Raw genomic sequence first — 13,811 nt, 5'->3', positions numbered from 1 at the left:
AGACCCCCCACCCCAGGGCGGAAACAGTAGCACAGTGATACCCCGAGCTACACAAATGTCCTACTTCAAATAGCTATGCTCTGTGCTGCTGTGTGGAGAGCTCAATGCCAGGACTGGTAGACATGGACTATATTAGCACAGAGGGAAACACACACCTCTCCAGAGACTCCCTGCCCTGCCACTCATACTTCCACACTGAGAAACAGCCATGACAGAATGGTGAACAAGAGCAGGAAGCAAGTAGTGCGTCTCTGTAAGAGCCTGGGTCCGTACACCCTCAATGGCAGGACCAGGGTGGACTCTTGGGTCAGATTCTCATACTGCTCGGCTCTAAGTAGATTACCCCATTAATGACCGGGACCCACAAACCATTCATGCATTCATAGTCAGTCAACAAACTGCCCAATCTAAATTACAGCCAAAAATCAGACTCAAACTTCCCACAAGTTGGTCACCCTAACCCCTGTTACAAATGTTCAGAACCCAATACAGAGAACTACACAAGATCTCTGAATAGTGATGAGATTGAAAGCAGTTCGATAGGGGGGGATAGGGAAGAGAGAGGGGAAAGAGAAGGTGAGGAGTTTATTATAAACATAATTGATCAGTGAAATGAGCAGTGTAGTTCTTCTACTGAGCCACTAGAGGGACAGAAGCCAGAAAGAGAGAGAAAGGGAAACAAGACAGCTAAAGCCTGATTTATGCTTCTGTGAAGATACACCTTTGCGTATCTGCGTTGCTATGCAGAGAAAGGGTTTCTGGGTAAGCGCAGCTCGCAGAGGCTCGCAGAGGAGCCGACGTGCACAACTCCAAAATCTTAACTACACATCACACATATCTGCGGTCCTCTGATTGGTAGAGCAGGGAGATTCTGAGAGCCATGGCCAGTCGCTCATCTGTGCTTATTGGCGAGTGGTTGGGTGACTGGTATACAATGTCTGGCTGTAGGCACTGCAGCAGGTCAGAAAAACGATGTGCTGACATACGAAAGTATTTAAAATGCATCTCATCACCCACGAAACACATTACATTACACTAACAGACTACTGTGCAGAGGTCTCACAAAACTATGGGGCACTGTTTGTCATGCATCATTTCGTGCACATAATGAGCATTTTGTCCTACAATTTTTTTATTTTGTTGTTAGCAATTTTGTGGATGAAAAATAAAACGTCCTTCCATGGATGGAATGAACACCCGAGTATGCATTATGTCCACGAAATGATGTAAGGAAAAATATATTTTGTACACAAAATATAAAGGTTGCAATTCATTTCGTGGTCAAAATGAAAACCCTCTTTCATCAGATATTGTTCATTTTGTTTTTGTACACGAAATTATGTATGACACAAACTGCGCAACATAGAAAATGGGTTTCTGTTTCTGTGTTTCCCCTATGCACGCGTTAATGTTATGTGCAAGTATGCTGGCCTATGCAAACGTCTGCATATGTACGACCTACCCTGCCTGTGCAAGGTGTCACTTTCATACTGGGAAATGATATTGCAGGAGGTAAAATGTTGCCTATGTTAGAAGTGTTTGACTGTGACCCTACATCTTGACAGCACTTAGCTTTTACTTTCCAGGATGTATGACCTTTTATACTGTACTTACCTGTGTAAATTGGAAGTTGTAAAATTTATTATATTTTGAATTGCTCTGTTTAATGTAAATTTGAATTTGTAATGTTTGATGCCTTGTACTGAACTGTATTCTTGCACTTTGTATTGCACTTATGTTGTAAGTCGCCCTGGATAAGGGCGTCTGCCAGGAAATAAAATAAATAAATAAATAAATAAATAAATACGTAAATAATAATAATAATAAAAGTGTTGGACCATCCAGAAACTCAGTCGGACAACCTAGCCCAGAGCTTCCCTAATGCTTTTCCAGCGTGTGTTGTCATGTGTGCTCAATCCCAAAAGTTAGGTGAAGTGGCTGATTATTCAGACTTGGTTCTCGCCCCAGTGTTTGAGCTCCCCCTTGTGTCCTGACAAAAAATAAAAGGTAGAAGGAAGGTTGGCTGAAACTGTCAAGGCTTAACAGTTAAATGTCACTCATGAACAGCTTGATGCTTCTCAAAGTAGATCCCAGCCTTGTTATGTTTTTCTACTTCTGTTGCTCCAGAGGGAGTTAGCAAGCATAACATGGCTTACGTTGTTGATCACGACCTCGTGATGCCTACGTGGACCTCCCACGTTAACTCAGAAAATGACTGGAGTGTGGTGTATCAAATTTTTGTCCCCACAGCCTATCGTCAGCATGTTCTGTCCCTTGCTCATGATCACCCGTGGTCTGGTCATTCGGGAATCACAAAAACATATGACCGGGTTCTTAGCCATTTCTTTTGGCCAGGGTTGAAGGCAGATGTAGCTCAGTTCTGTCGTACATGGCATACATGTCAGACTACAGGTAAACTGAATCAGGTAATTCCTCCTGCCCCTCTCTGTCATATCCCTGTTTTGGGTGAGCCATTTGAGCATGTATTGGTGGATTGTGCAGGACTGTTAACTAAAACTAAGTCCGGTGACCAGTTCTTGTTTACTATTATGTGTGTTGCTACTCATTATTCCGAGACTATTCCCCTACATAGAATCTCAGCTCAGTCTGTAGTGAAAGCTCTGATTAAGTTATTTTCTATATTTGGACTCTCACAAATTGTACATACAGACCAAGGCACAAACATTCTCTCTAAACTATTTGAGCAGGTTTTAAAGTCTTTAGTGCTTCCCAAGGCATCAGACACTCAAATCTATGCAGCGTAAGTTTTGCCTTGAATCAGAGAAAGAATGTAATGAAGGCGAACCCTTGTTTTGTTCGCTATATGTGAGGTGGTGCAAGAGTCACTGGGATTTAGTCATGCTGATTTAGTCTTTGGTCACACTGTTCGAGGTCCTCTGAAGGTGCTGAAGGATCAGTTAATGACAAATGACTCCTCCACACACACACACACACACACACACACACACACACACCCGTACTGGATTGTGTTAGTAGGTTTCGTGAGCAGTTACATAAGTCATGTGCTCTCTTTTCCTCACAGAGAAGAATTAAACGTCACTATGATGAGCAAGCTGTCATGCTTTCTCTACAGCCAGGTGACCAGATTTGGGTTTTGTTTCCTATCCCAGGATCCTCCCTCTCTGACCGCTTTTCTGGTCCGTACACACAGGCTCTTCCTCAGATTCTATGATTTAACTTTATTTATTCTGTTGGATATTTTAATTAATTAATTTCCCCTCTTTACTGTGTTAAATGCTTTAAATGTGTAAACTGGTCTTGCCAATTACTTTTTAATTTGAATTCAGAGTGAGACAGAGAAGGGAGAGAAAGAGAGAGGGAAGAGAGAGGAAGAAAGGAGAGGGAGGGGATGACTGTACCTCCTGACAGGAAGCGATGAATTCATCCAGAGTGACGACACCATCTTTGTTTTTGTCCATTTTCTGTGAGAGAGAGAGGGAGGGAGAGAGAGGAAGATAGTCAGTGCTGTACACTTTATTACAATACAGTGTGGTACAGCAGTATACAGAACTGTGCAGTGCAGTGTTACATATCAGAATGTTGCTCAGTGTGCTGTGCTGTGCTGTGCTGTGCTGTGCTGTGCTGTGCTGTGCTGTGGGGTGCTGTGCTGTGGGGTGCTGTGCGGTGGGGTGCTGTGCTGCGCTGTGCTGTGCTGTGGGGTGCTGTGCTGTGCTGTGCTGTGGGGTGCTGTGCTGTGCTGTGCTGTGGGGTGCTGTGGGGTGCTGTGCTGTGGGGTGCTGTGCTGTGGGGTGCTGTGCTGTGCTGTGCTGTGGGGTGCTGTGCTGTGCTGTGCTGTGGGGTGCTGTGCTGTGGGGTGCTGTGCTGTGCTGTGCTGTGGGGTGCTGTGCTGTGGGGTGCTGTGCTGTGCTGTGCTGTGGGGTGCTGTGCTGTGCTGTGCTGTGCTGTGCTGTGGGGTGCTGTGTTGTGGGGTGCTGTGCTGTGCTGTGTTGTGGGGTGCTGTGCTGTGCTGTGCTGTGGGGTGCTGTGCTGTGGGGTGCTGTGCTGTGGGGTGCTGTGCTGTGCTGTGCTGTGGGGTGCTGTGCTGTGCTGTGCTGTGGGGTGCTGTGCTGTGGGGTGCTGTGCTGTGCTGTGCTGTGGGGTGCTGTGCTGTGGGGTGCTGTGCTGTGCTGTGCTGTGGGGTGCTGTGCTGTGCTGTGCTGTGCTGTGGGGTGCTGTGTTGTGGGGTGCTGTGCTGTGCTGTGTTGTGGGGTGCTGTGCTGTGCTGTGCTGTGGGGTGCTGTGCTGTGGGGTGCTGTGCTGTGCTGTGCTGTGGGGTGCTGTGCTGTGCTGTGCTGTGCTGTGCTGTGGGGTGCTGTGGGGTGCTGTGCTGTGCTGTGCTGTGTTGTGGGGTGCTGTGCTGTGGGGTGCTGTGCTGTGCTGTGCTGTGCTGTGCTGTGCTGTGCTGTGTTGTGGGGTGCTGTGCTGTGCTGTGTTGTGGGGTGCTGTGCTGTGCTGTGCTGTGGGGTGCTGTGCTGTGGGGTGCTGTGCTGTGCTGTGGGGTGCTGTGCTGTGGGGTGCTGTGGGGTGCTGTGCTGTGCTGTGCTGTGCTGTGCTGTGCTGTGCTGTGTTGTGGGGTGCTGTGCTGTGCTGTGTTGTGGGGTGCTGTGCTGTGCTGTGCTGTGGGGTGCTGTGCTGTGGGGTGCTGTGCTGTGCTGTGGGGTGCTGTGCTGTGGGGTGCTGTGGGGTGCTGTGGGGTGCTGTGCTGTGGGGTGCTGTGCTGTGGGGTGCTGTGCTGTGCTGTGCTGTGGGGTGCTGTGCTGTGCTGTGGGGTGCTGTGCTGTGCTGTGCTGTGGGGTGCTGTGCTGTGCTGTGCTGTGCTGTGCTGTGGGGTGCTGTGTTGTGGGGTGCTGTGCTGTGCTGTGTTGTGGGGTGCTGTGCTGTGCTGTGCTGTGGGGTGCTGTGCTGTGCTGTGCTGTGGGGTGCTGTGCTGTGGGGTGCTGTGCTGTGCTGTGCGGTGGGGTGCTGTGCTGTGCTGTGGGGTGCTGTGCGGTGGGGTGCTGTGCTGTGCTGTGCTGTGCTGTGGGGTGCTGTGCTGTGCTGTGCTGTGCTGTGGGGTGCTGTGCTGTGCTGTGCGGTGGGGTGCTGTGCTGTGCTGTGGGGTGCTGTGCGGTGGGGTGCTGTGCTGCGCTGTGCTGTGCTGTGGGGTGCTGTGCTGTGCTGTGCTGTGGGGTGCTGTGCTGTGCTGTGGGGTGCTGTGCTGTGCTGTGCTGTGGGGTGCTGTGCTGTGCTGTGGGGTGCTGTGCTGTGCTGTGCTGTGCTGTGGGGTGCTGTGCGGTGGGGTGCTGTGCTGTGCTGTGCTGTGCTGTGCTGTGGGGTGCTGTGCGGTGGGGTGCTGTGCTGCGCTGTGCTGTGCTGTGGGGTGCTGTGCTGTGCTGTGCTGTGCTGTGCTGTGCTGTGCTGTGCTGTGCTGTGGGGTGCTGTGCTGTGCTGTGCTGTGGGGTGCTGTGCTGTGCTGTGCTGTGCTGTGGGGTGCTGTGCTGTGCTGTGCTGTGCTGTGCTGTGGGGTGCTGTGCTGTGCTGTGCTGTGGGGTGCTGTGCTGTGCTGTGCTGTGCTGTGGGGTGCTGTGCTGTGCTGTGCTGTGGGGTGCTGTGCTGTGCTGTGTTGTGGGGTGCTGTGCTGTGCTGTGCTGTGGGGTGCTGTGCTGTGCTGTGCTGTGGGGTGCTGTGCTGTGGGGTGCTGTGCTGTGCTGTGCGGTGGGGTGCTGTGCTGTGCTGTGGGGTGCTGTGCGGTGGGGTGCTGTGCTGTGCTGTGCTGTGCTGTGGGGTGCTGTGCTGTGCTGTGCTGTGCTGTGGGGTGCTGTGCTGTGCTGTGCGGTGGGGTGCTGTGCTGTGCTGTGGGGTGCTGTGCGGTGGGGTGCTGTGCTGCGCTGTGCTGTGCTGTGGGGTGCTGTGCTGTGCTGTGCTGTGGGGTGCTGTGCTGTGCTGTGGGGTGCTGTGCTGGGCTGTGCTGTGGGGTGCTGTGCTGTGCTGTGGGGTGCTGTGCTGTGCTGTGCTGTGCTGTGGGGTGCTGTGCGGTGGGGTGCTGTGCTGTGCTGTGGGGTGCTGTGCGGTGGGGTGCTGTGCTGCGCTGTGCTGTGCTGTGGGGTGCTGTGCTGTGCTGTGCTGTGGGGTGCTGTGCTGTGCTGTGCTGTGGGGTGCTGTGCTGTGGGGTGCTGTGCTGTGCTGTGCTGTGGGGTGCTGTGGGGTGCTGTGCTGTGCTGTGCTGTGGGGTGCTGTGCTATGCTGTGGGGTGCTGTGCTGTGCTGTGCTGTGCGGTGCTGTGCTGTGGGGTGCTGTGCTGTGGGGTGCTGTGGGGTGCTGTGCTATGCTGTGGGGTGCTGTGCTGTGGGGTGCTGTGCTGTGCTGTGGGGTGCTATGCTGTGCTGTGCTGTGGGGTGCTGTGGGGTGCTGTGCTGTGGGGTGCTGTTTGGTGCTGTGCTGTGGGGTGCTGTGCTGTGCTGTGGGGTGCTGTGCTGTGCTGTGCTGTGGGGTGCTGTGCTGTGGGGTGCTGTGCTGTGCTGTGCTGTGGGGTGCTGTGCTGTGCTGTGCTGTGCTGTGCTGTGGGGTGCTGTGTTGTGGGGTGCTGTGCTGTGGGGTGCTGTGTTGTGGGGTGCTGTGCTGTGCTGTGCTGTGGGGTGCTGTGCTGTGGGGTGCTGTGGGGTGCTGTGCTGTGGGGTGCTGTGCTGTGCTGTGCTGTGGGGTGCTGTGCTGTGCTGTGGGGTGCTGTGCTGTGGGGTGCTGTGCGGTGGGGTGCTGTGCTGTGCTGTGCTGTGGGGTGCTGTGCTGTGCTGTGGGGTGCTGTGGGGTGCTGTGCTGTGGGGTGCTGTGGGGTGCTGTGCTGTGGGGTGCTGTGCTGTGCTGTGCTGTGGGGTGCTGTGCTGTGCTGTGGGGTGCTGTGCTGTGGGGTGCTGTGCGGTGGGGTGCTGTGCTGTGCTGTGCTGTGGGGTGCTGTGCTGTGCTGTGGGGTGCTGTGGGGTGCTGTGCTGTGGGGTGCTGTGCGGTGGGGTGCTGTGCTGTGCTGTGCTGTGGGGTGCTGTGGGGTGCTGTGCTGTGGGGTGCTGTGTTGTGGGGTGCTGTGTTACCTGGAAGAAGGCATCCACATGCTGGCGAGGGGCCTCCTGCCGTAGTGCCGGGAAGGTGTAGCGACCCATCATATCATAGATTGCTCGCACAATATCTGTCATCTCCTGCAAACAACACTTGTTTCACGGGATGCAATATCAACACAATACACTGTTACAGTTTTCCTTGTTTGCTCAGTCAGTGTGAATGAAACTGTGGTCCACATGACCAACACCATAACCTAGATGAGCAGAACAGTACACATTTCTGCAAAACAGCAGGTCCTTTAAGGATGCTTTCACACAAAATGCAAATGCCAAGCACATTTCTGCAAAACAGTAAACACAACTCTACACAAGACACAAATATCTATCTTGTGAAACAAAATTAGAACATTTGTTCACAGTCAGTATCACATACTCCCACATGTGTGAATCTCTACTGCACATGTGCAAATCCTCATTGCTAAATTGTTCAATCAGCAATCGGTCCATAATCACATATAACAGTGAGTTGGTGCTGGCATGAAATGGAGCAAGTTAGAAGACAAAGACGAAAGAGAGAATGTGGGGGACCACAACCACGAGCCCACAGAGGGAGAGGGGTGCATCTATCGGCCACAGAGCCACAGTCAGTGTTCAGGCCAGAGAGGTGGGATATTGCCATGTGTCCAGTCATCTCAAGAGAAAGTGTTCTTCACTGTTGGCCCATACAATACAGCACACCTAACTGCATTCCCCAAACTCTTGTACAACAGAATTGTACGCCCTGAAGAGAGAGAGCTGGTGAGGCCTGATATGCCAAACTTTGTAACAATTACACAGAGTTTATTTTTTATTTTTATGTAATTTCTCTTTTTTGTCATAACCAGCTTGGTCCTGAGTATCTTCAGAGGACTTGATTTATATTTACTGTAAAGTACTTCCAGCTTCATTTGCTGTATCAAGAACACTGTGGCTGAATATAGTAAAATCTTTTGTCGAAGTATTTTTTGTTGTTGAGTGAAATTGTTTCTAATTTGGTCTTCTTGATACGAGTCACTCAGAGAACATGAGTTCAGCTCATACTGGGGTGAAATGTCTACTGACCTTTTAGGCTTATTTTACAAACAAGCAGAAGAAGACAGAGAGCATGTACAGGGTTGACCATGTCATATTGATGCGCATAGTTAGTGTTCATTGTGCCATTGTGAAGTGGCTGATGGAAATAACTTTTATACTGTTTTGATGAACTGATTTGATTTTGTGACGTGTATTTGCTATTTTACAAAGGATTTGTTTCATTTTGGCCAAACGTGTTTCAGTTTGGGGTGCATATTAATTGTTTTGAAAAAGTGCTAAAGCATTCTAGAAAAACTGTAAGACAAATTATTAGCACATTCACACACTACCCTAATACACACCCACAATCACTCCTAAAAGCACGCACACACACAAACACACACACACACACAATCCTGAAATATATACAGGTAGGACTTACACACACACAGTTGAAAGGAATGAGAAAGAAATGGGGAGAGACTGACCTCCTTGTTGATGTAGCCATCCTTGTTGATGTCGTACAGGTTGAAGGTCCATTGCAGCTTTTCTCTGACTGAGCCTCTGAGCAGCACCGACAAAGCTGTCACGAAATCCTGAGAGAGAGAGAGAGAGAGAGAGAGAGAGGCCTTTAGGTTTTAATGTATCTATTGCTAATATTACATTACCATTATTATTTCTGTTACTATTATTATTTATTTTTCATATGTTATTATATTTATCATTTCTGTTTTGTAAATGCTTCAGTGACACTTAAAAAGATAGAGCTCATCTGAATTAAACTGACTTGAACTGAGAGAGGGAGGGAGGGAGAGAGTGAGGGACAGAGAGAGGGGGGATGTAGGAGAGAGAGAGGGAGCAGTGTGTGTTGTTTAGCCGAGGGGTGGGGGGGGTGTAGTCAGTACCTCAAACTTGACGGAGCCGTTGTGGGCTGAGTCAAAGGCGTTGAAGAGATAGTGCGCGTAGGTGCTGGCGTCTGTGGGGACACGTGTGGTCAGAGACACACACCACACATGCGTGCAACACGCAGTGCACACACACACACTACTCAAGGCACACACGCATACAATACACAATGCACAAACACAACTCACACGGGTACAACACGCAGTGCACACACACAGAACTTACGGCACACACACATACAACACACAATGCACAAACACCACACACAGATACAACACGCAGTGCACATACATCACACGGGTACAACATGCAGTGCACACACACCCCACAAGACAAACACATACAACACACAGTAAACACACATGGTACAACACGCAGTACACACAACACACAGGGGTATAACAAAAATACAACATGCAGTGCACACACACACACACACACACAACACCCGCAGATACAACACACTGTGCACACTCACATACCACACACAAGACACAATAGCACAACACGCAGTGCACACACACAACAAACATCCATCATGACATGAAGTGCATGCCCGCGCACACACACACACACACACACACACACACACAAACACACGTGTACAACACACAGTGCACACAACACAAAAACAACAAAACTGCTCCCTCCCTCCCTCTCTCTTCTCCAATAGAAAGTCCTTCTGGATGTTGTTCTTCTCAACTCTCTCTCTCCCTCTTCCATTCTCCCTCTCTACCTCCCTCTTTCTCTCCCTCCCTCACCTCCATGTGGAAAGAACTGAGAGTAGATTTGCTTAAATGTCTCCTCGTTCACCACTCCACTTGGACACTCCTGAGAGAAAGAGAAAGAGAGAGAAAGAAGTTGGGAGTTGTTGTTATCATTGTTAGTTATTCTTTTCATTATTTATTATAATCAACATAAAAAAAATGCACATGTATAATTTATTCATGTATTTATTGATTTAAAACGATTGTCTTAGGGAGAGACAGACAGAGACAGAGAGACAGTGGAGACACAGACACAGACAAAGACTCAAGAGACGTGTGGACAGACAGAGACACAGAGACACTGAGACAGAGACAGTGCGGAGACACAGAGATAGATAGAGACATTAAGCGGCTCAGTACATTCTTGAAGCCCCTGTACAGCACTTGCAGCTCTCTGCGAGTGAAGTTGGTCTGGGCCTCCAGCTGCTCCAGCCCCTCAGGCCTGTGACACACCATGGAGAGCTCCAACTCATCCTCAATCTTATCTACAGAGAGGAAGAGAGAGGAGAGAAGGACAGAAGAGAGGGAGAGAAAGAGGCACAGGAGAGCGGTTCATCTGTTAAAAAAGTAAATATCTGGGATTTATTTACACACCGATTCATGGATACAAATACAAACTCACACAAAATCAAATGCATTCACTCTCACACACAAACTCACTCACACTGTCTCTGTGCAGCTGTGTCGCGCCTTCTCTCAGACTCTAATTGATTGTGATGCTGTGCCCAGGGGGATTGTGGGAGGGCAACACCAGCCACTGTTAATGAATGACCCTCTGCTAATTATCACCCCAGACAGTCAGGTAGGGCAGCCCACTATAACACAGGTGTGTCAGTGACAAAAATAGCCCAGCATAGCATAGCACAACACAGTACTACACAGCACAGCACATCACAACACAAAACAGTAATACACAGCACTACACAGCACATCCAATCAGTACACTATTACAGCAACTCAACCAATATAGAGCAGCTTGTCCATTCACAGCTCACTGTACTGCAGCTCACCCAATCATGCCTCGCCCAATCACAGCTCACACTACTACAGCTCATCCAATCACAGCTCACTCTACTGCAGCTTGGCCAATCATAGCCCACACTACTAGCTTGTCCAGACTGTTCTGCAGCTATAGCCCAATCGTGCTGTGTCTCAGGGTGAAGACTTCACTCACCGTGCCCCAGGTGTATGAAGCCGAGGCTGTGCAGCAGTTTGAGGGAGGAGCAGAGCAGCAGCACGATGAGCAACGTCTGCAGCCCCTCCCACTCCCCTGCAGTCCACATCACACTGTCCCCCCACTGCCCTGCCTCTCCGCCTGTCTCCCGCTCTGCCAGCCTCTACCTGTCCCTGTCTCACTCTCACTGACCAGCTGCCTTTTTGTGTCTCCGTCTCTCTCCTTAAATATATATATATATGTTCCTCTCTCACCTATCCTCTGACTTTCTCCCTCACTTCTTCTCACCCTCCGTCCTGCCTATCTCCCTATCTCCCTTTCTCTCACCCCCCTTCACACAACTCTCTTAGATTCTCTCAAACTTCTTCTCTCCCTCTCCCGTCACCCTTATTCTCTCCCTGTCTGAGCTTCCTTCCTCTCACCTATCCTGGGTCCGCCTCACCCCACTCCACCTCCTTCTGTTGTTTCTTCCCTGTTCCCCTATTCTAATGTTCTTCTCTCTTTCCCTCTCCCTCTGATGTGGATAAGTGTGGAGGGCTCTTTCTACACTCCTCTATGTTTTCCCCTTTCTCTCTACTCTTTCTTTCCTTCCCCCTGTCTCTTTTTCATTGGTTTTAGCAATCTGCACCTCTGCAAGTCTGCTCCCCTCTCCTCCTCCTCTTCCCCTCCCCATTCTCACCTCCTCTGTCCTGAAATTCTCTCTCTTTGTCTCTCTCTCCTTTACCCCCTATTTCTCTTTGTCTTTGATTCCCTCTCTCCCAGTCCCCCTCTTTTTATATCTCCGTCCTCTTTCCCCTTCACCTCTCGGTCTCTCTCATTTCTCCCTCTCTCTCTCTCTCTCTCTCTCTCTCTCTGTATTCCCACCTGAAATACAGTACCTATAGTACCTGCTTTACAGTACCTGTCTTTGCTATCTCTCTCTGTTCATCTCTCCCTTACTCACTGAGACTGTCTCTCTCTGTCAAATTTCAAATTCCAATTCCAATTCAAATTGCTTTATTGGCATGACCAGAGTGCTCTGGTATTGCCAAAGCTTTCAAAAAACAAAATTAATAATATTATCTATATTATATATAATATTATACAACCAAACACTGAATTAAACAATAAAACACCTTTCTCAGTTCCCAATTTCAATATTAGCATCTCCCCGCTTTTGGTAATGAATATAAACAAGAACAAGAACAGAAAAGTTCAAAATCACCAATCCTTCCGGGCTGTATTACACATCTCTCCTAAACAGAACCCCAACAGTCCTACAGAGGGACCCTCACTCCCAATCCCATCCCTCACTCCTGTAAGGCCTCTCTTTTCTCCCTACTCTCTTTCCTCAATGCAGTTGTGATCGCAGTGGGAGCTCAGCGCTGCATAATCAGTGCACAGCGGCTGGGCTCATTAGCAGCAGCACACCTCGTTATCAATGTGCTTGTTAGTGACTGTAGGGGTGAGGAGGAGGAAGTAGAGGGGATGAGGTCTGAGGGCTGACATAACTCACCTGCCCCCCCCACCTTCATCAGAAGCCCCCCTCAGAGTCGGCAGTAAGGGTGCTGTAGTGAACTGTATTGCACTGGACTGCACTGTGCTGCTCCTTAACACAGACCACTGCACTGTCTGCTAATACTGTTGTTTATACTACTTAGACAACTCAAACTACTACTGACAGAAATACTACTACTACCACTAACAGTGACAGCTCCTAATTGTGTCAGTACAACCGCTGCCTGTACTATACTGCTACTACCAGAAACACTGCATCTGACACTGCTGCTGTAGCACACAATAGCCACAGGGGGGCAGCAGAGGAGCAGAGGATGCTGCACTGCACAGCACAGAGGGAGATGTAGCATGATGGATGGAGTGTGTCAAAAACACAGAGGGAATGAGGGAGAAAGGGAGGGAGGAAAAATATAGAAAAATGGATGAAACAATAACAGAAAAAGGATGCATAATCATTCACACACACAATTCTGTACTGTCACCATAGCCCCCTACTGTAACAGCCAGAGTAGAGACTGGCACTATTCAGACATGCTGTTGTACTGTACATTCACATACAGTCAAATAGCCAGGCTAGCTTAACCAGCTGGACTACACACTCCTATTTTTGGGGATTTAGGTTCGAACCCCACTTTTGACCAGCATAAATTTTAAGAAACTGGAAAATAAGTAAATACAATTAAATAAACATATCAATTAATACATATCTACATAGGTAATGTTTATTTATTTAATAAACCTGGAGACAGTACAGAACAGAAGGGGTCTATTATTATTATTATTATTATTATTATTATTATTATTATTATTAATAATAATAATAATAATAATAATAATAATAATAATAATAATAATAATAATAATAATAATGATTATATCATATTTAATTCTTAGTCTGTGAAATTGCTTGTTGAGGAATGGGCACAATGCTGATACCCAGAAGATCTGGTCAGCCCGAAGGCCGCAGCACTGGCGTAGCACAATGCCGCCTCCTGGAGTACTGGAGTGTGTTTGTTTCATAAGCCCTCCTGTGCTTAAAGCAGCCACACTGCACAACACAGCAGGGCCACACAATAGTTACTGCTGCAGTGGTGCATTCAGCGGATATAGACCGCTAAGTGACACGGACACCACAATCACCGTTGCTGCTGGGTTATTACTGAGAAACCCCCAGGGTAAAAATGAGCACAGTAGGTAAATACATGTTTAAATACATACATACTGTGGTGAAGTGAGTGGACTGGTGACAAAAGGTTTGTCAGCCTACGCATGTCCAAAGCCCTATTCTGTGCAGTACCAGTATACAGCCCTCTAGGGGGCCTCAGTCTGCAGAAAATCGACCTCCCTGATGATACCGTATGCAAC

The 13,811-nt window shown here is 49.0% G+C and overlaps 1 protein-coding gene across 3 annotated transcripts in view; it reads right to left on the bottom strand.

Moving 5' to 3' along the window:
- The window catches only part of LOC136763259 (Kv channel-interacting protein 1), a 32,491-nt gene that overhangs the window by 1,650 nt on the left and 17,030 nt on the right, over positions 1-13,811 (bottom strand). For all 3 annotated transcript variants that reach the window (XM_066717122.1, XM_066717123.1, XM_066717124.1), the window contains exons 2-7: positions 10,136-10,260; positions 9,770-9,839; positions 9,008-9,078; positions 8,591-8,698; positions 7,083-7,187; positions 3,381-3,443 (exon numbers count right to left, since the gene is read on the bottom strand). In XM_066717122.1, coding sequence (XP_066573219.1) covers positions 3,381-3,443; positions 7,083-7,187; positions 8,591-8,698; positions 9,008-9,078; positions 9,770-9,839; positions 10,136-10,260 — 542 coding nt within the window. The remainder of the gene's footprint in view (positions 1-3,380; positions 3,444-7,082; positions 7,188-8,590; positions 8,699-9,007; positions 9,079-9,769; positions 9,840-10,135; positions 10,261-13,811) is intronic.

The sequence above is a fragment of the Amia ocellicauda genome, chromosome 11 (genome assembly GCF_036373705.1).
Source record: "Amia ocellicauda isolate fAmiCal2 chromosome 11, fAmiCal2.hap1, whole genome shotgun sequence".
NCBI classification, from domain to species: domain Eukaryota; kingdom Metazoa; phylum Chordata; class Actinopteri; order Amiiformes; family Amiidae; genus Amia; species Amia ocellicauda.
This window is presented reverse-complemented; position numbering and strand designations above follow the sequence as displayed.